We start from the raw sequence: 27,420 nt of genomic DNA on the forward strand, positions 1-27,420 counted from the left end.
ATAATCTTAAGTAAAAAGAAAATGAAGGTAAGACTATGAACTTTTACACTCAATATATTGCCAAATCTTTGTAAATTGGTATAAACTCTTCTGAAAAACTTTTGGAAAAATATACATCAATAGCCATTAAGAGGCTCATAATATTTAAACTCATCAATATTTCTTGAAAGAATTTATCCTATTTAAAATGATTAAAAGAGGAGTTTTTTTTCTGCATAAAACTGTTCATAGAAACACTAAAAATAGCAGGAAATTAGAAAATATAGAAAGAACTTACTAAAGGATAATAGTTAAACTGAAAAGCAACAGCATGAGATATTTTAAAGACATAAAATGTTAATTATGAGAGATAGGAAGAAGCTTAGAAAAATAGTTGTCTTACTAATTTGCTAATAGATGCCTACCCCATGCCAGGCAAAAATGCCTTTAAAATGGAAAAAGGAAAGCCCTCTAAGAAGATAAAACTCAATATTCCCTAAGGAAACTGTGAAATATTTGGAAGAAAACACACAAAAGTTAATGTTGTTCTTGGGTAGTAGGATTAGGGGTCATTTTTCTTTCAACTTTCAGTTGTTACTTAATATACAATTTAAGAACTATGATCACAAACATTTTGCAATTTCCTAGAATATTTATTTTTAAAAAACATGAAAAATATGACTTAGATCACTTGTAATTTCCCCGTTTTTAGGATATTCTTTTTTATACTTTTGATCATTTTGTTTTCCATTTTACAAGAGACTGGCCAAGAAAACTACTCTAGTGTAGGCAGCGGAACTGAGAAATATTATTTATATTAGGGATACTATTCCTTTGAAACATACACATTTCAAGGCATCTGCCTTTCCTTCCTTCCTTCCTTCCTTCCTTCCTTCCTTCCTTCCTTCCTTCCTTCCTTCCTTCCTTCCTTCCTTCCTTCCTTTCTTCCTTCCAACATTTGTCAGCCACTACTAAGCATTAGGCAGTGTATTAGGCTTTGGTGAGTTCTTGCTCTCAGGGATTTCAGTTTAGCAGGCAGACTGATGTACATGACCGTGACAACAGTACAGGCCCAAGAGAATCAGAGAAGTCCTCATTTTAGTTGACATTGGAAGGATCAGTTGGAGTTTTCCAGGCAGGGAGGGCTGAGTGACAGGGGCCAGTCCAGAAAGGAAGAATGGCAGGAGAGGGCACCTTTGGAACTTGAAGCTGGTTTAGAGAGTAGAGCTCAAAGCAGGCTTTTATGCACAGATAGTGCTCCACGTGAAAGCACAGATGCTTCAAATCTCAGCTACCTCTTTTCCTATGAACTCTGCACCCTTCCGTTTCCTTATCTGAAAAACGAGGATGATAAAATACCTTATGAATCTCTGTGAGGTTTAAATGGGTAAAAATGCATGTACAATGCATATTGTAGACACTGAATGAAAAATTACTATCATATATATTAGGTAAAGTAGAGATATAAGAGAAATAATATCCAAAATGTTCAACAAGAGAGCAGACCAATTTTAGTGAGTTTCCAAATTCAAGTGTCCAGAGCCCAGTTCTCCTGGGAATACAGGAGGCTGCCATTGAAGGTTATATATCAGACTAACTTTACTTTTTGACTGATAATGAAACAGCACCCTTCCCCAGTATAAGCCACTTTAGAGCTTATTCACATTGAGAATTCCAGTCTGCTTAACTGTAAGAACAGATCTCATCTTCCAACTTTCAAAACACCTAGCACATCTTCACCAGCACAGATAACCAAACGATAATGTGAACCTGCTAGCCCTTTCCCAGGAAGAAGCTGAGATATTTTTGCCGGGTCTATGTTTGTTCCAATCTGCTTTACAATCCAAATTTCACTTGAGGTTGGTAGGGATTTATTTAGAATTAGAATATGAAAAAACATATAGTGAAACTACTAGATTATCTCAGTTAAGCCTGACTATTGAACAATCATAACATGTATTAGGCTTTGGTGAGTTCTTGCTCTCAGGGATTTCAGTTTAGCAGGCAGACTGATGTACATGATGTAATCACAGAAGTGAAATTCTCCTAACATACTTCCTACAACATTCACTCCGTATACAGGTATGTGTTTTTGCCTGTCTAGGGATAACTTGTTCTTCATTAAGTTTTCTGAAAGTGAAAAATGGAATTGGTGACACCGAATGGTACTCCCAGTCTTTACTTCCTAAGGACATTGGTTAGTATTGGGCTCAGATATCTTGGTCTGGCTATGTCTTCACAGCTTCCAAGACAGCAATGAAGCTGATGTGCATCTTTATGGAGCTGTCTCTACTTACCCTACGGTGATGTCAAAAATGTTGCTTCCGACAGAGCTGGATACAGCCATGTCCCCAAGCCCCTTCCGGGCCACTATGACACTGGTGATAAGGTCAGGGATGGAGGTCCCAGCAGCCAAGATGGTCAGACCCATAATCTCCTCACTAATGCCAATTGTCTCTCCAACCTAAAAGTGATGACAGGGACAAACGTGAGAGTTTGTAGTCACAAAACCATTCATACCACAAACATTTCAATGCAACATCTTTTTATTTTAATTAATTAATTAATTAATTAGTTAATTAATTAGTTATTTCTAAAGTTTTACATGTGTCTTCTTTTACCCCAATTGATTCCTCCCTCCCGCCGTTCTCATCCCAGGCAAGCCCTCACTGCCCCAGTGTCTGTGTCCAGCGGTTATGCTAATATGCATGCATACAAGTCCTTTGGAATGTAACACCCTTTTAATGAGTTCCTTCTCTGGGTTATGCTGAGCACTGAAATGAAAAAGAGGAATAAGCTACAATCATTGCCATAGAGTTTACACATTAATGACATTCAGACCCAAGAGATTGGGAATGTTCACCTAAGGTTTATAATCTCAAAAAAGGCTACACAGGGCAGCCTCTGTATGGTGTTTGCTAAGACTGGGCAGAGGAAGCAGAAAATTAGAAAGCAGAAAATTAAACACACACAAACACACACACACACACACACACACAACAACAACAAAAAAAAACCAAAACCAAAAACAAACAAACAAACAAAAAAAACTGGTCAGTGCCTAGCAATGGCACCAAATTCTGTGGCAGATGTCCTTGGATTTACCATTGAAGGTTAGAGTTACACCTAGCATCCCCATGCTTCCTGAAAAGATCCTCGTGTCCATAACCTCCTCCTAAACACTTAAAACTACCATTTCACAGGAAACTTGATTCAGGCTGATTTTGCTTTGATAATACAGAACTGTAAATCAGCAAGGCAGCAAGGAAGAAACTGTCCTTTAGGGAATTAGAGGACCTGGTCCAAGGGCTGGCCGTGGCACTCATTAGGCACCTGACCTATTGCTCAGTGAATGCATTGTGCCATGTGTTGGATCCTCCCTTTCTTATCTATCAAGTGGTGCTTCAAGGTGGTTGTGAGGACTAAGTGGCAATTTGTGGAAAAGTCAATGGTACACATTATTGGAAGGCCAGGGGAACAATTATATTTTCTTTTGCTCTTGACTTTTACAGACTGATGAGTTTGATCATGCATCGTTCTAGCCCAAGCATGTCAAACTCGAGGCTTGTGGGCCGCATGCGGCCCGCAATGATTATTTTTTTTGGCCTAGCCAATATAATGATATGCAAGAAACTTTTTGATAAAAAGTCTGTAAATTAATTTTTATAATATCCTGTTATACATAATTATTAATAACAAACTACAACATTTCTAATGACTGATTACTATAATTATGCTGCATTCATTTCCCTTAAGTGACTTATGTGAAGGCGCATCATTTCTCTCCACTAATACTACCAGCAAATATTTTAGCAGCCGATTGCCAGTCATTACTCTTGTACAGAATTGTTTGGTGTGCACAACAGGAAATATTTCACTTTTGGAGAATAAGAAAAATAGGTTTATTTGCGTTACGCTTATTAATTTGTGCAGTTGCTCAGTGTCTGGTAGTTAATGTTCAAAAAATTAATTTTTATTAAAATGTTCTATTATTTTATGTTAACTTATTTATTTCAGCCCTTTGTATTCAGCATATCTCTATAGAAATAAACCCATGTTTCTATGAAAATTGAAGCTTTTGGTTTTTTGTGGCCCACATAAACTTATACCTTGTTTATTTGGCCTGTGTTAGCCTTTGAGTTTGACATGCTTGGTCTAGGCTCACGTGGAAGCTCCTCCATTCTCTTGAGCAACTTGTTTGTATTTTGGGAACTTTAAAAAACTATATATTTTCTGAAGTTGGTAAACTGAAAACCTCTCAGATAATGCTTTCAACAAGGTTTCCAGCAGCCTCCCTGATGATGTCCATAAGTTTTGAAAAAAACTGAAAGGGATGTAAGTTTAAAGGTTTTCAGGGAATAGAATAGACACATTTCTAAATCCCTCTTTTGATTTATAAGTGTTGGGTTAGTTCTCACTAGCTTAAAAGCACAGTTGGGAATTATTTTATTTTGCTGGTCCTGCCTGCTCCAGAGAACGGTGAGTCGCACTAGCCTGTCCTGTCCTCACGGTGCATGGATTCCCGGCTCCATTGGACAGGGAGCTCCATGCATGCAGGTGAATCTGTGTGGCTCTAGCAACACTTTCACTGAAGGAGAATTTCTACTTACTAGTAAGCTTGTTTTGAGTGAATTTCACTGAAGGAACTTCTGGCTACCCAGAAGCAAGGTGCTGGGTGCATGGATGGGACTGCATCCAGCTCATTTTGGGGAACATCAGAGAAAGATAGAGCTAAAAAGGACACCAGGATCCTCTTGGGGTGTGTGTGTAGGTGTGAATTTCCTTGATTTTTAATAAAAGCAAATGATAGAAGCACTCAGAATCCAAAGCCCGTGCTGTTCCTAATATTCTGTGATGCAGTTCCCTGCCTTGGTGTAAGAAGGATTTACAAGGATGTCATATTGGCAAAAGGAGACATAGGGTCCTTGTTGACTTTTAGAATGAACTTTTCATAGGAGATGCTGTATAGATTTTAACCACAGATTTTCATCACCCATGAAACCTACTAAGAAAAAGATACACGACGCAAAAACTATATAAAAAGAACAAATACAAAGGGAAATATGCAGAAAGCATTTTATGTGAAGGGCACTCCTTTTGGTCAAATGGTAGTCAAATAAGTATATCAAATAGAATGCATACTTAATTAATTACTTAATTAAATTTATTATTGGTAAAACTGTGGGTACCAATACAGTTGAGCACTAAGTATTGTTCTTGCTCTTTTTTATAGCTTTTAGAGTTCAAAGTACAAACAGTAGAATTAGAGCTACACTTCTCAGAACAGAGTCTGCTATTGTGATCAGCTGTGTGGATGTTTTGAAAGAGAAACACATTTCTATGGGAGGGAAGAAAGAGAGACTTCTCATCTATTATTGGAAAGCAAGGCTTCTCTTTATATTTCTGGGCCTTTCTGTAATTATTATTGTTCCAGGCAGTTTGTTTGTGTTTTTCTACAAGAGAATGAAAAGAAAAGAAGATTGTGGAGTAAAGATGAGCATTGAAAAGAAAATGGTGAAAGCGTGGACAATAATGTTTTCTGGGATGGCAAAGAGAAGTAGCTATAAAACAACATATTCCAGCAATTGAAAACCCCCACTTTTTCATTATCAGTGCATGAAAGAATAAAAATGAGTATTAGGAAAAGCCATACTGTTAGCCTGGAAATCTGAAGGCTGAGAAGCAGCCCACCTCTGCAGTAATTTTTTGCCAGGTATTGGTAGCAAGTGTCTCTCAATGAATATGAAAAATAATGACTTTGGGGCAAAAAGAACTTCTTCAGGGGACCAGTGATTTTGAGAAGAATTATCTGAAGTCATATGTCATTAAAATAACTACGATAGTAATAATATAAAATAGATTGTAGGAATAATTTTGGGTATATCAGCCTATGTTTTCAGTAAGTGCTGTTAGTGATTCTTTAAATTCCTTTTTAAAAAAAATCCTCACCTGAGGATATTTTTTTCCATTGATTTTTAGAGAAAATGGAAGGGAGGGGGCGAGAAAAGGGGAGAGGGAGGAGAGAGGAAGGCAGGGAAGGAGCGAGCGAAGCGGGGGGAAGGGGGCGCAGAGAAACAGATGTGAGAGATTGATTGCCTCCTGCACATGCCCCCTTCAGGGCCAGGGATATAACCTGCAACATAGGTACGTGCCCTTGATGATGACTTGAACCTGAGATCCTTCTCTGTGTGGGCCATTGCTCTAACCACTGCTCAGGACATAATTCCTTTTCATTCCTAAGAAGAAACTCTACCTACTATCAGTCTCTCCCCATTTTTCCTTCTCCTTCCCCAAACCAAGGCATCCATTAACCTACTTTCTGTCTGAATAGATTTGACCTTTTTTTTTACATTTCATATAAATGGAGTCACATAACACATGATCTTTGGTGACTGGCTTTTCTTCACTTAGCATAAAATTTAGAGGTTCATTCACATTGTAACATGTATCAAAACTTCATTCCTTTTTACTGTGGAATACTATTACATCATATAGAAGACCACATTTTACTTATCCATCAGTTGATGGACATTTGGGTTGTTTACAGTTTTGGCTACTATGAATAATACCGCTAAGGATATGTGTGTACAAATGTTTGTATAGATGTTCTCTTTTCTCTTAGGTATACATCAAGAGTGGAATCACTGGTTCATATAACTCTATATTTAAAATTTTGTGGAGCTGCCAAACTGCTTTTTAAGGTGACTGCACTATTTTACATTCTTTCCTGCAATATAAAATGGTTCCAATTTCTACACAGTCTAGTGACTGTAAAGTGGTATCTCATTGTGGTTTCCATTTGCAGTTCTCTGATGAATAATGATGTTGGGCATCTTTTCTTGTGCTTATTAGCCATTTGCACAACTTCTTTTGTGACACAGTTATTCAAATCTTTCATCCATCTTTAAAATTAGGGTGCCTTCTTGTTATTGAGCTTACAGGATTTTTATATATCCTGGATACAGTGCTTTATCAGGTATATAAGTTCTAATCTAAATTCATTTATTTTGCCACATGGAAATCCAGCACCATTTGTTGAGGTGTTTTTCCATATATGTTTTTGGAATATCTTTCCTTATTTCAAATTGCTATATTCTACTTATGTTTAAAAGTATAATAATGTGAAGGCTAATATAATAATAAAACAAAGGATCCAAGTGGGCAGTTTGTAATTTAGATAATTTATTTATAAGTGAGATTAAAAGCATAGGTTCTGGAGTTTCAGAGTGCTGGGTTAGACTCTCAGGTCTGCTATTTACTACCTAAATGATCTTGGGCAATTTTCTTATGAGCTCTAAGCTTAACACTTTTATCTGTAAACTGTGAATAATAACAGTTCCTCCCTCATAGGATTTGTACTTATGGACAAATTGTTAAGTGTTATTGTTAAGATTATAAGGACAAAGAGATGTGAGCTGCCTGGCACACAGTACACAATCAATAATGGTTACCACTATTTTCTCTTCTTTCGCATTTCATTCTTTCCTTCATGTGTTACAACAAGCACTGTTTGGGAGTTTATTCTTGTGATAATAAAAGAATATTATCACTGACTTGTCTCTTTCTAAGAGCCTTATGACCCAGGGATTCCAGTTCTGGGTCTATATCCAATGAACCTGAAATACTAATTCAAAAGAATATATGTACCCATATGTTCATTGCAGCATTATTTACAATAGCCAAGATATGGAAGCAACCCAATAGCCCATCAATAGAAGAGTGGATAAAAAGCTGTAGTATTCATATACAGTGGAACATTACTTGGACATAAAAAAAAAATAAAATCTTACCATTTGTGACAATATGGATAGACCTAGAGGGTATTATGCTAAGTGAAAATAAGTCAGAAAAAGACAAATATCAAATGATTTCACTTATATATGGAATCTAAAGAACAACATAAATGAGCAAACAAAACAAACAAACTCACAGATACAAAGAACAGACTGATGGTTGCAAGAGGCAAGAGGGTTTTGGAGGCCTCGTGAAAAAGGTGAAGGGATGAAGAAGTACAAATTGGTAGTTACAAAATAGTCATGGGATGTAAAGTACAGCATGGGAATATATAGTAAATAATATTGTAATAATTGTGTACAGTGCCAGGTGAATACTAGAAATATGACGGGAACACTTTGTGAAGTGTATGATTGTCTAACCATTATACTGTACACCTGAAACTAATACAAAATAATATTGAATGTCAACTGTAATTGAAAAAAAGAAAAACTGGCCCTAGCCAGTTTATCTCAGTGGATAGAGTGTCGGTCTACGGATTGAAGGGTCCTGGGTTTGATTCTGGTCCAGGGCATGGCCATGGCCCTAGTCAGAGCATGAGTGAGAGGCAACCAATCAATGTGTCTCTCTCACATCGATGGTTCTCTGTCTCTTCCCCTCCCTTCTACTCTTTATAAATCAATGGGTGAGGATTAACAAAAAAAGAAGAAAAAAAAAAAAAAGGAAAAAAAAAAAGAAGAAGAAGAAAGCTGGTTAACTCCTGAAGAAAACTAAGTGCTACTGAGTCAGGCAAAACTTCAACAATCCAATGGCCATAAGAAACAGTGAAAAAGTGTCATTTTCAACATGGATGGACCTTGAGAACATTATGGGAAGTGAAATAAGTCAAACAGAGAAAGCTAAGAATGATATTATTTAACTCATATGTGGGATATAAAACTGAGTCTTATGTATATAACAGTTTGGTGGTTGCTAGAAAGTGGAGTGTGCGTGGAGAAAGGGGTCCTAATAAAAGGTGACAGGAGAAGATCTAACTTTGGGTGGTGGGCACATGGTTCTGTATATAGATTTTGTAAATTAGGAATCCACACGTGTAACCTATATGTTCATGTAGATTAATGTCACTTCAATAAAATATTAATAATACTAATAATACTAATAAGAAAATCAATGGGTGAGGATTAATAAGAAAATAAAAACAAAAGAAGGCCAGTTAACTCCCAAAGAGAAAGTAAATGCTATCGAGTCAGGCAGAACCTCAACCTCCCTCCCAGGCCTGAGCTGGCTTCGTTTCAGGCTGCAGAGGGCAAGAAGCAGCTAGGTTTGCCTTCCTTCCTCCACAGGCCTGAGTAGGGCTTTCTGACTTCATGTTCCAGGGAAAGGCCAGGAGATGCGGGAAAGTGAAGTGGGATAAATAAATTCCTTTAGTCCTGGAATATTTAACTTGTCTCGTCAGACGCAATACTGCTGTGACAGTCTCAGAAAGCAAACACACTCATTAACAACTTAGCAACCCCAGGCAGATGGCGTCACGGTCAAGGTCTTACCTGGTGTGCCCACCAGACCATTAAGTAAGAGAATATTGCGATCCAGGTGATGGCGCCGAAGAACGTGATGGGGAAAAACTTCCTTGCGGACTGAAAGAGAACCAGGGAGAGGCGACTGAGTGGGTCTGACAGTTTAAAGCTAACTCCACTGATGCAGCTGGCTGTCTTGGTAGGATTGGCAATCAGAAGGCCCTGACCAACCCCAGTCAAGCTGGGACAGTAAGAGTCTCGGGAATGTGAACTCGGTTAGAGCCAAACCATTGCAAAGCTAGTGCCTGAGGTGGAACTCTCCACAAGAAAAGTCTCCTCTGGCTGCTGGATGCTCAGATGCTCTTCCCAAGGCCTGGTTTCTCAGCCTCGCCTTCAACCTATTAACTCCCCCATATCCTCCCTCCCTCTCCTGCTCCCTTTTCTTTCTTCTGCTCAAGTTCATCAGCACCAGTTTCTATTACTTCAACCCATGCATCGTAATAATCCACATGCCACAAAACCTGTGGGATTAGTTACATTTTACAAGAACAGGAAGAATTCTGAAACTGAGTGGTACATCCCACAGTCCCATGGGTGGTCAGGAAAAGCCACACAGAAAAAGCCATCACCACGGTTTCCATAGATCCCGGGTGAGGCTAGTCCGGGACATTGGAGCCACTCGTTGAAATAGGAACATACAGTTGCCCAACCGTATGGCTCTCCTGGGGGTAGCAGAGTGGACACTTCTTGGGATGTTCTTCCCTTAATTCTGTCTCTACTGCTGGACTTGGCGCAATCTCAGGCTTACCGTACAAGCACTTAAAACAATGCTTTATTAACTATAACTGTTATTATTAACTATTCCCCCTCCATTGTCCTCTCCCAGCTTGCCCCTGCCCCCCAGACTTAGCTTTCACCCCCACCCCTATTGTCTGTGACCATTGGTTATGCTTATATGCATACAAGTTCTTTGGTTGACCTCTAACCTTCCCCTCCCCCTTCCTACCCTCCCCTGCCTTCCCTCTGAGGTTGATTCTGTAAGCACGAGCTCTTTTAAAATTTCCTTTAAACATCAGCCAGAATCAGACACTCAAAATGCAGTGTTTCTTACCTGACCCCACCATAGGGAACTCCATTGCACTATCATTGGTGGTTTTCTGTGGAGGCCCCTTTTTTGCAAAATGTTCTAAGAGCCCATCACCTATTATTGCCAAACACTTTTTATTTCAAAGCTTTCCACTTTGAGAAACAATCTATTTTCTGCTTTGATAATGCCATCCAATTTTGTCCAGAGAAATGAATCCCGGAGTTGCCTGGGATGAAAGCTATTTCAGCTGTCCGAAGGGCTGACCTTGGGCAATCACGTAGAACACTTTCGCTACGGCTTCTGAGAAATCCATTAATAGGAAAAGATAAACTTGTGCACAGTAATCTTTTGAATATCCATAAGATGAACACCGTCTCTATCGCTCCGAACCAGGCTTAATGTTCTCTTCACTAATTTCAAGTTTTCAATATGTTTTTGTTGTCATTCACACAGGTCTGTTAAATTTCACAATAGTCATGTCTCTCTTTGAATGCCTGTGGCTTTTCTGAGGTCATTTGTTGGCTGGGCTATCGGACATACCAGTGGGCTTGATGAAACTGGGGAGACGCAGGCCACTGTGAGTAGCCACAATATTATTCTCAAATACTGTCCCCCCACTCCTACCATCTTGCAAACATGTTGGCCAAAGATTCAGACCCCTTTGGGGATGTGAGCAGTTTAACAGGTTATGGGAAAAAGTAATCAATTTTTCAAAGTGGAGACTGAGATATTCACTTTAAATATATGTTTTTTATTGTTGATAGTATTACGGATATCTCCCATTCCCTCCCTTCCCACTTATCTCTGACCTTCTAGCTCCTACCCACCCTCCAGGTCTTCACCACCCTATTGCCCGTGTCTGTATATAAGTATATACATTCTTTGGTTTATATCTTCTCCTGTCCCCAAACCCACATCAAGATGTGTCAGTCTGTTCCATGCCTTCATGCTTCAGACCTTATTTTGTTGGTCAATTCATTTTGTTCGTTAGATTCCACAAATAAGTGAGATCATTGATATTTGTTTGTCTCAGATTGGCTTATTTCAGCATAGTATTTTCAGGTCCATCCATGCTGTCCCAAAGGGTAAGAGATTCCCCCCTCTTTTTTTTTTTTTTTTTTTTTTTTTTACAGCTGCATAGTCTTCCATGGTGTAAATGTCTCACAGCTTTTTATCCACTCATCTACTGATGGGCACGCGCGCTGTTTCCAGATCTTAGCTATTGTAAATGATGCTGCTATGAACAGAGGGGTGCATATATTCTTTCTGGTGGGTGTTTTGAGGTTTTTAGGATATAGTCCCAGATGTGGGATCATTGGAGATATTCACCTTAGAAAGCAAATTCCTTTACAACTGGGAGTTCAGCTGGATCCTGGAGACCAGATTCCCTGAGCCTTGGGATTGCCACTGCTAAGAAATCAAGTTTTCCCTGCAAAGCATTTAGCTGATTCCAGTCTTCATCCTTTTCCTCTGGTCACAATCACTGTTCCAGGGACCTAAGTGCGATGAGGGTTTCATCTCCTAAGGCCGCGCTCTGTCGCAGGGAAGAGAAGGGTGGGGCCACACATGTGGTTGAACAGCAGCCAGTGAGCTTGATTCTGAGCATCCTGTTGAGGGGAATGGAGCACCATCTCCATACTTGATGGAATGGCACATGTACTGGTTATCCCGGGAGAGTCCTCATTTCATAGATCACTCCCTTTCCAGCTTAGCTCATTTACTAAGTATGTAGTTATTATTTTAATTTTTGTACCTTTGCATGTCTGTTCATTGATATAATGTCACAACTCAGAATCAAATCATTTGAATATATTTCCCATCTAAAAAATATCCCTGAACCATAGAACATTCCCAGCCAAAAGGTAGAAAGTAGGGAATCCAACTAAGGATTTAAAACAACAAAATTCAAATCAGTATTAGTGAAAGGAAAAAAACCTCTCTAATTCAAATCTTGATGCTTATGATTCTTAATCATGAAGCCCATTAGTAATGAATGAACACCGAAATGTACCTTGACCTAGTGTACTATTTGGGGCTCATTAAAAAAGGGTTAAAAATAAATTTTTTGAGTAACTTTTCAGGTCTTCGTCATTAACTAGGGGTAGGTAAACCTGGCACCTATTCTGTACCCAGGTCTTGAACGAGACATAAAATTCAAAGCCAGGACTGTCTGACTACACAGCAGGTGTTCCTAACATCTAGGTTATACCGACTCTTTCCAAAAGAAAAACAGGGGCAGTACTGCTCAAAATATCCCCAGCCACAGACACATAATCATCGCCATCATCATGGCACTGGCCTATGCTCTGAGAGCCAGGAAGTATAAAGAGCACCAGGGCAGTGTAGACTAGCATCCCAGCTGTGTGGCCATCTGCCGCGCCCAGCCTCCCTGTTGTCCCGGCTTTGGAAGCATCTCTCTTCGAGCATCAGCGGTTTGGCTTCGCGCTTCCCAACTGTCAAACCACCTCGCCATTTCCAGACGCACAGCCCAGGTTATTCCTTCCTCTTTCATTTTTTCCCCCTGAACGATCCCCCTCATTTGGACTCTCTGGCCTCATTCCAGACATCACCGCCCAGCAGCACCTGGGCAGTTATTTGGTTACTGTCTCCATGGCGGGAAGAAAATAGCCCTCGCAGACAAGGGCTGCCATGTCAATTTACGGTTAGTAATGGGGGCCCATCCTGACATCTGCTGGGATGGGCCTCACGCTAATTAGCAAAAAGCAAATTGTGTCAGTGTGCCGGCCATTTTGTTCCCAGTGTAATGGCTTCCTTGTATAATTGACAGCTAATGTTCTCATTAGAAGCTTTCAGTACATCAGAGTGATATTTTCTTGGCTTGCAAAAACGTTGCCGAACATTAGCTCATTGCATAAATTAGCCATATCCTTACTCATTTAAACTCAGCAAATACTCACTGAGCATCTACTCTGTGGAAGATTCTGGGGCGTATATATTTAACAAAGTTCTCCAAAAACAATCTTATTAAAGATTAAAAGTGCAGTTCCTAGATTAATAGGACAGGCATTAAAATCCTTGCTGATGCCCGGCCAGTGTGGCTCAGTGGTTGAACGTCAGCCCATGAACTTGGAGGTCACCATTCAATTCCCAGTCAAGGCACATGCTGGAGGTTGTCAGCTTGATCCCTAGTAGGGGGAGTGCAGGAGGCAGCTGATCAATATTTTCTGATAGATATTTCTATCTCTAGATCTCTTAAAAAAAACAACAAAAAACATACACAATAAAAACATATTAAAAAAATTCTTGTTCACCAATTACCAGTGATGTATCCTAAAACAAAATTATTTAATCTCTCTAAGCCTCAATTTCTTCATCTGTAAAATGGGGGAATAGCAAGATCTAGTCAGTCTGAGGATCTCATGCACATAAAGGCTCCAGCAAAATGCCAGCCACACAGTAAGTGCACAGATAACAATGGCCATTATTATTTACAGTATTATCTTCATATAGTGTTTTTTTTTTTTTTTTTTTTTTTTTTAAAGAAATTAGGAAATTGAAACTCAGGGAGGAGCAAGTGTGTGCAGAGACCTGGTCTGGAGTCTTGCCTTTACCTTTTATTAGCTGGGTGTGCTTGGACAAATCTCCAAGCTCTCTGGATTCAGTGGTCATTTACTCCTTGCTAGAACTGTGCTGGGCACATAGTAGACATAATAAATCTACTCAGTGCATGAATCAATGTGTGATAAAAATAGCAAAAACCTTGCTGTGTTCTCAGGAACCTTCCTCCCTCTGATGAGTCATGTTTTGATACCTCATTGGATGTGTTCCTGATTTACAAGAGCACCATCCTAGGCCATTGAAAGGATCTATCTTTTTGGGTCTATATTTCCTTTACTATTTTCAATTTTCATCAAAGACATGTTCCTCATTAAGGTTTACATTTTAGTTTTCTTTTTTAACTTTCAAAACAAAGCCATTAATTTAAGGAAAACTATAAAAGTGAAGCCCAGACTAATTATCGGAGCTGGAAGCGCTTATTATACAACAAACACTGTTGCATCATTTGCATATAAATGAAGTGGAAATAAAAACAAGCAGGAGTGCCATTTACTCTGAAAGTAGATGTATACGTTTTAAAAAAAATTCATGTTTTCTTTGTAATTATTGTCAAGGTTTAGATGCTCATCTCCTTGGTAATTCAAAAGCTACTGAGGAGGATGGAGGGGCTAGATGGTGATGGAACAAACCAAACGAAAAACTACTCTGAGGAGGCAGAGTTGCCAGGCACTGAGGAGTAGCAAAAGTTGACTAATTAATAATTTTGACTTGTTCTCTCTTCTTCCTGGGTAATTTTTCAAGAGTCCCCGGGGCAGTACATGAGGAAGTAGCTGCTCTCTCATTTGGCATTTCCTACATGTAAAGGGTAACCACGCAGTTCACCTTCCAGACCTATACCACAGTAAACTGGGACTGCCCCAGGCGAACCGTGCTGTGCGGTCACCTTGAGCATCGTCCTGATGGCTATCTCTCTATTCTTTCTTTAATCACAGAAGGTCATAGCTGCCCAGGAATCTGGAAGTCTTCCACCCTGTCCTTCACAGAAGAGAAAACATGAGGTCTAGCGGTGAGAAGCGACTTTCTCCAGGCTGCTCCACTCATGAGCTGCCTGGGGAAACCAGCGCCGTCACCACGGCAGAATGAGAATGCCGAAGCGTCAGCAGACACGGAGTTGAGTCTGGCTCCTCTGACCGGCACGGCTGTGCAGTCTTGCTCTGTAGTTACATGTGGACGTACTTTGTTCCCTCTGCTCAGCTTACGTTTCTTACAGGTAGGAACTGTGAATTCTGTGTCTTCAGGTCTCTTTTAGGGCACAAGTCTGATACTGGGCATGTAATAAGGGCTCAAAAAGTATTTGCTGAAGACCTGCAATATCAACCAAATGTTCTGGGGTGTCTCATTTCTGCTCGGGAGAGCACGTCGTATACTCAGAAACAGACAGGACACATCTAGTCCACCCCAGGGACGGCACTTGGGGCTGCAATGAGCCTAAGCCCCACTGGCTAACGGGGCCCAGGCTGCAGGGGAGCGCCCTCACGCTGCCTGTACAGCGAGTGACCCGCCAATGGTTCTGCAGAGCAGAGGGAGCTGTTACCACTGCCTTTTCTTGCTCTGCGCCCCATGGGAACTGTAGTGTCAGCCAGCATAGTTGTGCGGCCCCAGGTCACTACTGCCACAGCATAGTCTTGACTGTTGTTGTCCAGGAGTTGCTGGTTGGGAGCTGGATCTTCTCCAACAGCTTCCTCGTCCCTCCAGCTCCGAGGATGCAGAGGATGAGCACCTTGTCAGCCTTTTCTCTGGGCGTCCCACCCGCCCTGAGAGCCCAGTGCCTTCAGCTATTAACATGTTTTTCCCTTTCCTGCACTTTTCCCGGCTGGGTGCTGACACCCTCTTATTAGCCAATCACTCTCTCCTCTGGGTTGTGCCACCGTGAGGCCTGCTGTGGGGATTTACAGAAACATGTCTCTCTCCCTGATTTTCCTCCACGGGGCTGAGCAAAAGCACTGGGCTAAACGGAGCAAAGGAAATACAGAGTGAGAGGGCGTACACGTGAGCACTCACATCTCAGAAATGCCACGTGATGTGAGCCAGGGAGAAACCGCTCATGTCCCAGCTGCTGGCGGCGGGTTTCCAGGAGGCCAGGCCTTTGCAGAGAGCAGGCGCTCTGCTCCTTGTTGCTTTAACTTTTCTAGGAAACGTCTGTCAGGAGTCCTCACACCAGGGGGCCCTTTCCTGGCCTGACCTTTACAAGCCAGGGCTCTCCAGCAGGCTGGAGTTTTTATCGGTCAGGCTATCAGGGAAGCGTTTTGCTTTGGCCTTTTTCAAGTAAGGAAAATGGGATGATCATAGGACTCAAGAGTTATGCTAAATTGTGTTAGATGTCACCACAGTAGTCTATTCCAAATGCTTTCAGAAATAGTGCTTTCAAATGTCCACCTTCTGGCATCCTGAAATATGAGGAGAAGCTCACCCTATGAGGTCACAGGGCCCTGACACTGAGTCTCAGCTTCCCTGGGAAGTGACTAGGCATGAGTTAGTTAATTTCCTTGTACCCAAGTTTCTTTCTACTTATGCTAATTATTTACACACTAGAGGCCCAGTACACAAAATTTGTGCACTGGTAGTGTCCCTAGGACTTTCCAGTGATCAGGGCCAATCGGGGCCTTCCTTTCCCTAGCTGCTGGCTGCTGGCTGCTGGCCAGGGCCTTCCTTTGTTCCGAGCCACCCCGTGGTGGTAAGTACATGTCATAGCGGTCAAACTCCCCAGTCTGTAAAACTCTTGAAGGGACAATTTGCATATTAGCCTTTTATTATATAGAATATGTATTTTTCTCATACCAGTTGTTTCCTGAGATTCCACAATATGATTTATTGAAAATACTTAGGGCAGAAGCTGATACTTGATAGATACACACTTTTGTGGAATGAGTATGTGCATGTAAGGCTGTAATAACAAGTAGAGCTTTTCCTTCTTATTTTTCATGAGTTCCTTCCCTTTGGGGCCATGGCCTTAGAATCCAGTTTAATCACACTGCAAGGGGGTGTTCTTTTGGTTTCATCTACATTCAGATTGTACTTTGCTGATCATAAGATGGTATTATGATCAGAGCACCCCGTACATTGCTAACGGCAGAAAAGAATATTGATTACAGTAGTGATAACAATACAGGAAGGAGATCAGACATGCAGACGTTTGTACTACATGAATGCATTCCTTTAAATTATTTTTTTAACCAAACGAGTAATCCATGGACATAAATATTCAACAAATTGTGAATCCCTCTCCTGTTCAGGGACAACACTGTGGTGGTGTTAAAACGTGTATGCAAATGCTTTGACACTCTTCCTATCCAGAGTGTCATACACTCTAGGACTCTGATATGGTTTAGGTAGACCTCTTGTCTCCTCCCCTTTCATCAGGACAAACTGTGACTGCCTTGACCAGGCACGCTCAGCTCCACTAAGTCTATATGGCTTCTGAGACTAGCGCACTGGACACCTTGCGGCTCCTGCCCTGGGCCGCTGGAACACTGACTCTCAAAGCCTAAGGGAGCCCCAGTCATATGAAGAGGACATGCCTAGGCTTTCCAGGAGATGATTCCGGCTGCGTTCAGCCTTGAATCGTCTCTGCTCACTCAGTTGGAGAAGACTCCAGCCTCCAGCCATGTCACTCTTCCTAGCTGGGGCCACAGACATGGCAGAGCAGAGGCAAGCCGTCCCCAATGTGCCCTATTCAAATTCCTGGAACACAGGGTGGTTGTTTCACACGACTACGCTTTGGAGTGCTTTCTCATGTGGAACTCATAATGCAAACAGTCCAGATAAACTTCAGGCGTATATAAGCATGGGCCTGTACTAGTATATATGTTATTCCCCGTTTCCATTTAAGACACATAGAAGCAGACGAGGCAACCTGTTCTATACTGTGCTTTCAAACAAGGAATCGATTCAAAGATGCTTTACTCACAGGCTTGCGGACATCAGGCAAGGTGAGCCAGAGAGGGAACACGATGGGGAGGACAATCAGGAACGTGACTTGCTTGCGGGGGTTGGAAGGCCAGCCCAGGCTGAGAGGCTGGTCCTCCTCCTCATCACCCGTTTCTGCGGTCTGCTGTGGAGAGAGAAAACACACACAACACTGAATGATGATCATGCCCACAGGCCCGGGGAGCCAGAGCACAGAGCAGGGTAGAGGCGATGCGCTGCGTCAGGAGGTTTCCTAGCTCATGCCAGCAGCCTCCTCCGCGTATTTCTTAGGTTTGTAAGAGAGCCCCACCTGCCGCAGTCTGAATCTGAGGGACAGAGAATACCAGGCCCAGCCATGAGGACTTCAGAACTTTTTCTCCCCCTCTTCCCCGATCACTCTTTAGCACTTCAGATGGACCTGGTTATTCACCTGGCGTGGGCCACAGCTCTGGCCCAGGAGCTTTTTGCAAGAAATTGTATCTGCAGAGCAAAAGACCCGGCACCCACCTTCTCCTCCTCCTCCCTTCTCCTTGAGGACAAGCCAAAGGATTCATAATAGAAATCCTTGGGAAGAACATTAAATGTTTTTTGTTGTTGTTGTTAATCCTCCTCACCTGGGGATATTTCTCATTGATTCTGAGAGAGAGTGGAAAGGTGGGGGAGAGATACCGAGAGAGAAACATTGATGTGAGAGAGACACATCAATTTGGTTGCCTCTCTACACACCTTGACTAGGGTTGGAGATGGAGTCTGCAACCTTAGGTACGTGCCCTTGACCAGAATCGAATCTGGGACCCTTCAGTCCTCGGATGACACTCTATCCACTGATCCAAACCAGCTAGGGCTATTGAATTTTTTAATGAAAATATTGATTGATTGATTGACAGCACTGATTTTGAGTGGGCAAATAAAAGTAACCACAGCAATAATTCAGTAACAATATTCAACTCCCTTCACAGGCTCATGGAATGCTGTGTGGCTGTGAGTTCTAACCAGTTTGATCATCTCATTCAATTCTAAACCATTTTACTTCCAGACAAAGGCTTATTATGCAAACACATGTCCCATCCATCCTCGAACACAAGGTTGGGAAGTCAATCAGGACATGGAGCCTGGGACTGCCATCTGCAGAGGGCCCCAGAGCTGGGAGAACGGCAGGCTTTCCACGTGGCAGCAGGCAGCCAAGGTTTGATACATCCCCTGCTGACATCAGCAGCTCCTGGAGTTCCAGAGCCAGAGCAGACAGACGGCGGGTCGGGCCCTGGCGCTATGACCATTAGCCTGTCAGATGGGCCCCCCGAGCCTCTGAAACAGCCCTCAGACAGCATCCATCACTTCCATCCCTGCTTGTTTAAAAATGAACATGCGGCAGCAGGACCAAGCATCTGATCTAAAAATACCATCAGGAACTTTTCCAGGATGCTTCCTTTGGAGACCATATAAATAACCCGCACAGCTTCACGCAGCGCCTGCCCGTGGCTTCCTTCTAGTGTCGCACACTATTTCCAGCAGCAGCACCAACTCCCAGCACCCATCTCCTGGAGGAGCTGGCCGGTGGGGCAGGCGCAGGCCGGTGGGATAGGGCAATGGTCGGCAAACTCATCAGTCAACAGAGCCCAATATAAACAGTACAACGATTGAAATTTCTTTTGAGACCCAAAATTTTTAAACTTAAACTTCTTCTAACACCACTTCCTCAAAACAGACTCACCCAGGCTGTGATATTTTGTGGAAGAGCCACACTCGAAGGGCCAAAGAGCTGCATGTGGCTCGCGAGCCACAGTTTGCCGACCACGGGGATAGGGAATAGGGCTCAACCGGAGGCCGGGCTGGGTGTGAGGCCTGACTCATTGCAGTGTTATTTATAATTTATAATTTAAATCTGAGTGCTGCCAAGAGGATTTGTAGTGGTTTACCCAATCACCCACACTCTCTCTCCAGGAGTTAAAGTTAAAAATAATAACAATAGTTAAAAAGGAATCTTAAGTCATACTAGACATGGCTTGTATTAACAGGTTCTTTCTCGTTGGGCATATGTCCTTGGCAGTGGGTAAAATAGTTTATAAACAGCAAATAGGCTAGAATGAAGAGGATTAGGCAATAAGCTAGAATTAGGGAGTTGGTGCAGTTTAATTTGGTTGTCCGGATCCTCACTAAATATGCTCCTCACGTTTTTCATCCATTTGCTATGCGATATGTTGGGAGAAATGAAAGATCTAAAATGGATAATCTACGTTCCTACCTTAGGAAAACAGAATAAAAAAAGAGAAAATGAAACCCAAAGTAAGCAAAAGAAAGTATTTTAAAATATTAGAGCAGAAATCAATGAAATTGAAACCAGAAAATCAATACACTCAACAAAACCAAAAGCTGGTTTGTTTCCTATGCAGTTTGATGTGGCCCCCTTACTGCTTTCCTTCCTCATCCTGAGGGCTCCCACCCCTTCAGGGCCACCCCCATCTCCTCCCGGGAGATGCAGAGATAGAGAACATATCATCCTCAGCTGAGATCCCAGACTGTCAAGGTGTCAGCTGGCCACCTGAACAATCTCTGTTACTGAGGCCAGAGAAGATTAAGGAGCCAGGTGCATTGTAACTGTTCCCTCCCAGATAGGATCTCTTTTCTGTTTAACCAAAATAACTAACTTGTCCTGACCACCCGATAGATGCCTCAAAACAGGAGGACCATGGGAGAGCTGAGGCGTTGCATCATTCGGAATAGGTCCCCGGTCTCACATGAGATGATGGTTTTATTGTGAGGGAATCTCAGCACTTCCCTGAAGACTCCCTAAGCTGATCGGATGAGCTCATTAGACTCCTCCCCCTTCCGGGTGGACACTCCATCTGGTCTACCACTGCCGTCTGCAATCTAGCAACTTCTTCTACACGCTAAGCTAACCTTTTTGTGACCAAAAAAACATAAGCAACTCTTTATGACTCAGATCATTTTAATGACACCAACAGATGGTGACATTTCATCAATAGCCCTTCTGCTCATAACCTACGGATTAGCTCCTTTCCCCATCTGCCGAAGTCACCAGGCAGGCAGTGCCAACAGCAAATGGCAGAAAATAATTGTCTGTTTAGAGGCATAAGCTCTAAACATACTACTGTCCAATGCAAACAATTAGCTATATTGTACAGCTCCCAAAAGTTGCACTTGGGGTGGTTGTTGCTAGGGCAGAAAGGGACCAGGAGAGACTGTGTCTTGGGTTGTACAGTGTTCTTCATGGGGATTTCACAGCCTCGTGGAGCACCAGTCCAAGAGCCCAAAATCCTGTGTGGATTGAGGTGTCTAGGGAGCAAGGCTGTCAGCATATTTAGGGGAAATTCTCTTTGTCTTTTTTCCAAGTGCAGCCTCACTCTGGCTTAATGGGGACAGCTTGTAAAATGGTTAGAAAGTGAAAAAAAGAAAATACCGTTCCAACCTAACCGGTTTGGCTCAGTGGATAGAGTGTTGGCCTGCGGACTGAAGGGTCCCAGGTTCAATTCCAGTCAAGGGCATGTACCTTGGCAGCTGATCGATGTTTCTAACTCTCTGTCCCTCTTCCTTCCTCTCTGTAAAAAAAATCAATAAAATGTGTTTTTTTAAAAAATACCGTTTTAAGTCTGGGGCTCATTTACCTTTGCCCAAACTGGGGCTGCTGGCATTTCATTAGTCTTAGCCCTGGGGAGAGCCTGCTGAGGTTCAGGCACTGGTTTCCCAACTTTTCCTGGAGTTGAGGCATGCTGGCTTTGACCTTGCAACAACCTATTCTTTTAAAAAACACTACTTATTTTTATTGATTTCAGAGAGAAAGGGAGAGGGAGAGATAGAAACATCAATGATGAAAGAGAATCATTAATCAGCTACCTCTTGCATGCCCCACACTGGGGATCGAGCCCGAAACCCAGGCATGTTCCCTGATTGGGAATGGAACCGTGACCTCCTGGGTCATAGGTTGATGCTCAACCGCTGAGCCACACCGGCTGGGTGAAACAACCTATCCTTACCACTTTCGGTTCTGTGGTGACCATAGAAAACAAAACAATGCAAAGTGACCCAGAAAAAATTTGAACGGCTTTTCATATAAAGGTTTCAGATAGTTTGGTACTTACTGGGGGTCTCTGTGGAAACCCTAGAATTGTGCCAAACCAGGGCCAGCAATTACTAAATTAGGGCTCTGCAACCTCTGATAGGGATAATCCGAGGCTAAAACACATGGCCCTAAGTTCCCACATGAGGGTCTGCTGGACACCAGACCCTGAAGGAATCTGAGCAGCATGGCGGGAGGAGATGGCAGAATCTGAATCCTGGCCGCCAATCTCTGTGGTTCCAGCTGTAGCCACCACCATGGCAGGTATTCACGGACTGCCTTTAGGTGCAGAGCAGTGTGCTGTGTCCTGGGACTCTTGGTTTCAAGGAGACTTGAACTTGAAAGGGGAGACCAGAACAAACAGCTCCAAAAAACGTATTTACCCAGTTCCAGGGATACTGGCAGAAGTGGGAGGGGCTTGTTCTCCAATACCCATTCTGCCTGTCATGGACTGAACTGTGTTTCCCCCCAGTTCCTGTGTTGCAGCCCTCCTCCCCAGCACCTCAGGATGGTCTGTCTTTGGAGGTAGGGCCCCTTTAAAGAGTTGATGATGTTAAAATGAAGCCATTAGGGTGCGTCCTAAAGCAATAGGAATGCTGCCTTGTAAGCAGAGGAGATCAGGACACACACAGACACTTCAAGCGTTTGCATGGGGAGAGGAAAGGCCATGTGAGGACACAGCATGGCGGCCATCTGTAAGTCAAGGAGCGAGGCCTCAGAGGAAAACAACCCTGATAAGCACCTTGATTTTGGACTTCCACCTCCAGAACTACGAGGAAATACATTTCTGTCATTTAAGCCACCCAGTCTGAGTTATTTTCTTATAGCAGCCCTAGCAAATTAATATACTGCCCATGGACGTTAGTGACAGGAAGCCCCCTTTACTTAGGCCTGGAATAAAGACTCCACTTTAGCCTTTCCTACAGCGAGGTGTGGCCATGTGATTAGGTTCTGGTTGACTGGGACATAATCACAGGTTCTCTGCAGCTTTGGGGATGCATTCTAAAGGGCGGAGGTGTGTCTGTTATCGCTCCTGCCCAGTTCCTGCGGGTGGACTGGAGCATTTCAGTCAGAGGGTGGACAGCCTTCCTGGACTAGGAAGTGGAAAAACCACATAGAAGGATCTGGGCCCCTCACACCCAGCCAGAGCCATTCTGTCCAGGGCTGCTGGCACCACGAATGTTCTGTCTAATCAGCCACAGTCATTTTGGGTTTTGGTTGCTCACAATGGATCCTCACCCGGGCTGATCCAGGCTCCTGTTTATGAGGAATCGAGGGAGAAACAGCATTCACATATATATCTCAGCACTAGAAAAAGTCATGCCTCTTTGGAGAAACTTGGAAATGAATCTTAGAAATACCTTGACTCGGGTAAATGACACTATTTTCTCCTTTGCTGTGCAGTGGGGACTTCACAGCCGAATCTGTAACTCACATCCGGCAGCCACAGCCGTGGGATCCATGCTCACCTCACTCCCATCTTATGCTTGTCCTTTCTTCTACGTCCTTGGCTGAATTCTCTCAAAAACGGTTCCTTTTATCCTTTTCCATCAAATGTCTCTTCAAGCAGCCTCTAATCTTTATGAAACAACTAAAAAAGCTCAGTAATGGAATTTTGGGGATAACTTTAGCAGGAGGCGACGTCATTCTAAGCGACAACTTGCCGGTAAGTGGACACCCACCGCTGGGATTCACTTACTGATACTGGAGTTTGGTATCTGGAGGTCTGGCCACAGAACATCTACAGATAGGAGACAGCAGTTTGTCTCCTACTGGGAGGTCTCTGAAGCAATCAACTTATTTTAATTTTTATTTACCTATAAATGGGAGGAGGAGAAGCCGCCTGCCTGTATCCTGCTACCATGAGCCTGTCCATCTTTTCTGTGAGTACATCTTACACTGCTCCTACTGGTGCCTGGTATGGATGGTTTGACCCAGACCACATATATAATTTCCAGGGGAGGGGCCTAAGCTGGACTCACCAGCCCAGAGGATACCTCTACAGCCAGGAAAACATTTCATAGAAGCAACCCAGTTTCTTATTCTTGTCTGTGAAGGGCATTGCGCAAGATTTCCATGGGAAGGTGAGCTCGCTTTAATGCAATCTTTTCCATCAGAGGATGAAAACAAAAACCCAGAGGCCTCTGAAAATAGGCCATCTTCAAGTTCAGTTTTCCTCATTGGTAATAACAGCTCCTCTCCAGTCAACAAGGAGCAGCCTCAGAGGAGAGCCCGGCCCTGCCTCGATCTTCGCTCAGATGGAGTTGCACTCAGGCTGGACGGGAAGTTCTCACTTCTCTATCCCTCCACAGAAGGACCACACACCTCAGCGCTTAGGAGAGCCATCTCTTCTCACGGGGCAGCCCCTTCATTTTGGCATGATGCTGAATAAAGTAAAATGCCAGCCCTTTAACAGCCCTGTAAAAAGATAATTCACTTACTCTAAAGCACTGGGCTATGGTCAAGTTGGGTGAAGGTGAAGGTTTTAATTTCAACTTAAAGAGAATGGTCCTTAATATGTTTGTTGTTGCTATTTCTGTAATTTATATCTACAGAAAAAAATCATTGTATATCTCCATGTTGTTCAATAAAGATGCCCACACGAATGCCCAAATGCAGCAAAGCTCCCCGAGTCCTGTGCATGCTGGGAATCACCCACAAGGCCTTAGGGGCTAAGAGTGGAACAGAGAGCCATAAACACATCTGCTGAGCAAAACAAGCGAGGTTGGGTAGGCGCACCAAGAGTATTAATAATGTCACACTCCACAAAGTTTTTTAAAAGGCACCAATAAAACACGCGAAATGTCTAACTCTAGACTATGTGTGAGGCATTCATCTCTATAGACCGGGGGCAGTAACTCAGGCAGCTGAAGGATGCACAGTGCCTGGTGGACACCAGGGGATCAGTAAATGGTAGTTATTGTTCCTCCTGCCATTAGTCTCATCTCTGTGACTAACTGGCTGTGTGACCTGAGGCAAATCAGTGGAAATGCTGGACTGGCCAAAGAACACGTACCCCCTGTGGTCTATAGGCATCTGGTCTTGGTGTATCTCACTGCTTTTAGGCTCCAGGAGCCATTAAAAACCAGGCCGTTGTGACGCAGAACTTCTTTGTCCCTGGACTGCTTTAATGTGGGACAACCCTGGTGTCCAAGAACTTGTCATTCAATTCACTGTATGGACACCGGTAGATCAGGAAAGACAAGCTGCAGCCATGGGCTTCTGCAGAACCGTTAGAATAGGCACTTCAGAGTTGAAGAGCCCTGACTCATTGAGGCCACCCCTCATGTGACAGATGAGGACCCTGAGATGAAGTGACAAGCCACAGAAAGTTCACAGCGCGAGGCGGGGCCTGAGTGACCTCCCTTCACTTCCAGCCCAAGGCTCTTTCCCCACTCTATTATGCCTCCGTTCCTCAATCCTAAAACACAGGTAGAGACATGCTTTTTGCCCAATCACACTAGGTCTCCCAGCTTTATTTGATAACAAATTTGACCAATTAAACAACAACAACAACAACAAAAAAATGCTAGCTAGAGCAAATTCAAGCAGTTAATTGACATCATTTTCTTGAGTCTGGGCTAATTCTGGTGGTTTGAGTGGCGCATGTTTCATAAAAACGCTGATCGGAAACATCTGATTCTTAGCTGGCCCTTCTGCCGAGTGAGGACACAGTGAAAACACTGCCGATTATGAACTAGGAAGCAGGCAGTCACCTGACACGTGCTCTTGGATCTCTCTTGGGAGAAATAAGTCTCTGTTGTTTATAAGCTCTGCAGACTACTATGTCATTTTTGTTATAACATCCCGGGTAGCTTTGAAGGGGAAACAGAAAGCAGATTTGGGGTGGGTGGATACGAGGGGGCATTGTGATCTTCTCTTTCTTCCTCTTTCTCCTTGGGTGATATCTCTACGGTACAAATTAAAAAAAAAAAATGAAGTGTGAGTGCTAAGATATCAACAAATGTCTTCAAATATAGAAAAAGAAAAAAGTCTTGTTCTGTAGCATCACTGTCCAAGAAAAAAATAATGCAGGAATTTAGCCCTGGTTTGATGAAGAAAGAGGTGACAGCTGAGTATACCAATGGCCAAAATGAGGCTTGGAGATGTTATGGGTATTATTGCATTGCTTGATGTCTCTCTGGACTCCCATCACTGCCGGTAATCCTGCACCAGCTACCTCTCGGATGAACCTCCAGGGGACACTGTAGGAGATGGATCACACCCTTTACAACAATAAACTTTCCCGAGGCTAACGTTAGTGAGGACAGGAATAGAAGGTGCGTTATTTCCAGACGCCAGTGTTCAGTGTTCAAAGGCCAACAGAACCTCAGCCGGAGAAGATGCACTACAACACAGCATCGTCTTTAAACAAGGACTCTCCACTTCTCCTCCTACCTCTGTTCCCTTCCATTATGGAAGCATTAAGAATACTGTCTCCGACAGAGGTGGCGTGTTTTACCTTTCCAATTAGGTTTCCTGGGGAACTGGGGAAACGGTCTGTGGGCTGGTCTAGCGCGCATGAGGAAGGTTCCCAGGGAGAGAAGACACCCTGACAGCACCTGCCTAATGAGGGGATTGCTGGGGAAGGGATTTACAGACTCACCCGCTTCTGCTCCAGATTATTCTTTTACAACATTATTGCTCTTGCCGAGACCAGTTTGGCGCAGTGGATAGAGTGTTGGTCTGTGGACTGGGGGGTCCCAGGTTCAATTCTCGTCAAGGGCATGTACATTGGTTGCGGGCACATCCCCAGTGGGGGTGTGCAAGAGGCAGCTGGTCGATGTTTCTCTCTCATCGACATTTCTAGCTCTCTATCCCTCTCTCCTCTCTGAAAAAACAAACAAACAAAAAACAAAACACACACACTCAAAAACAAAAAAACAAAAACCTCAAAAACACACAAAACATTATTGCTCTGACAAAATTATCTGAGATAATCCGTAAAGAGCACTAAGAACACCACTTGGCACACAGTAAACACTCAATAAAGGTTGGTTATTGTCATTAAGTTTAAAAAATAGTCAGAGAAATAATTTCCCATGAGAAAGTGGTTTGACTAAGTGAATTATGATACTTCTAGCAATACCATCCTATAACTCAGTTATTTGATGTGAACATGGAAACTGTGATAGTTTTGTCCCTTCATCTATCCAGTCACACAGCATTTACTGAGCACCCACTGACTGTAGTAATGTCAACAATCTAATTCATTTTCCTCCTAAGTTAAGATGAATAAATAACATGAAAGGGAATATTTCGCAGCCCTATGGAGAAAATGCTATTTTATTTCAGGAGGTAGGCTGTAAGTAGACCTTCTATCAGTAACAAAGCTCCCAAACAGATGGCGAGATTCAAAATATTGTGACACCTTGATTCTGTGTTTTGCTCAGAGTGAAAAGCAACGACAGAGTGGGAACTCTCAAAGGTACAATCACCAGAAATGCACAGTCGCACTTTGATAGAGTGAGAGGCTCTGAAACGGACAACTATTGGGCAAGTGGGAAGTGCCTCCCAAGGCACGTTCCAGAGTGCTTTCCACT

The 27,420-nt window shown here is 42.9% G+C and overlaps 1 protein-coding gene across 10 annotated transcripts in view; it reads right to left on the minus strand.

Moving 5' to 3' along the window:
• The window catches only part of SLC24A2 (solute carrier family 24 member 2), a 224,575-nt gene that overhangs the window by 6,874 nt on the left and 190,281 nt on the right, over positions 1-27,420 (minus strand). For 7 of the 10 annotated variants that reach the window (XM_036434162.2, XM_036434167.2, XM_036434158.2 and 4 more), the window contains 3 exons: positions 17,804-17,947; positions 9,261-9,350; positions 2,277-2,443 (listed from right to left, as the gene is read on the minus strand). In XM_036434162.2, coding sequence (XP_036290055.1) covers positions 2,277-2,443; positions 9,261-9,350; positions 17,804-17,947 — 401 coding nt within the window. The remainder of the gene's footprint in view (positions 1-2,276; positions 2,444-9,260; positions 9,351-17,803; positions 17,948-27,420) is intronic. The other 3 variants (XM_036434161.2, XM_036434171.2, XM_036434166.2) reach the window with 1 other exon arrangement.

This window comes from Pipistrellus kuhlii, unplaced genomic scaffold, assembly GCF_014108245.1.
Source record: "Pipistrellus kuhlii isolate mPipKuh1 unplaced genomic scaffold, mPipKuh1.p scaffold_m20_p_12, whole genome shotgun sequence".
NCBI lineage: Eukaryota > Metazoa > Chordata > Mammalia > Chiroptera > Vespertilionidae > Pipistrellus > Pipistrellus kuhlii.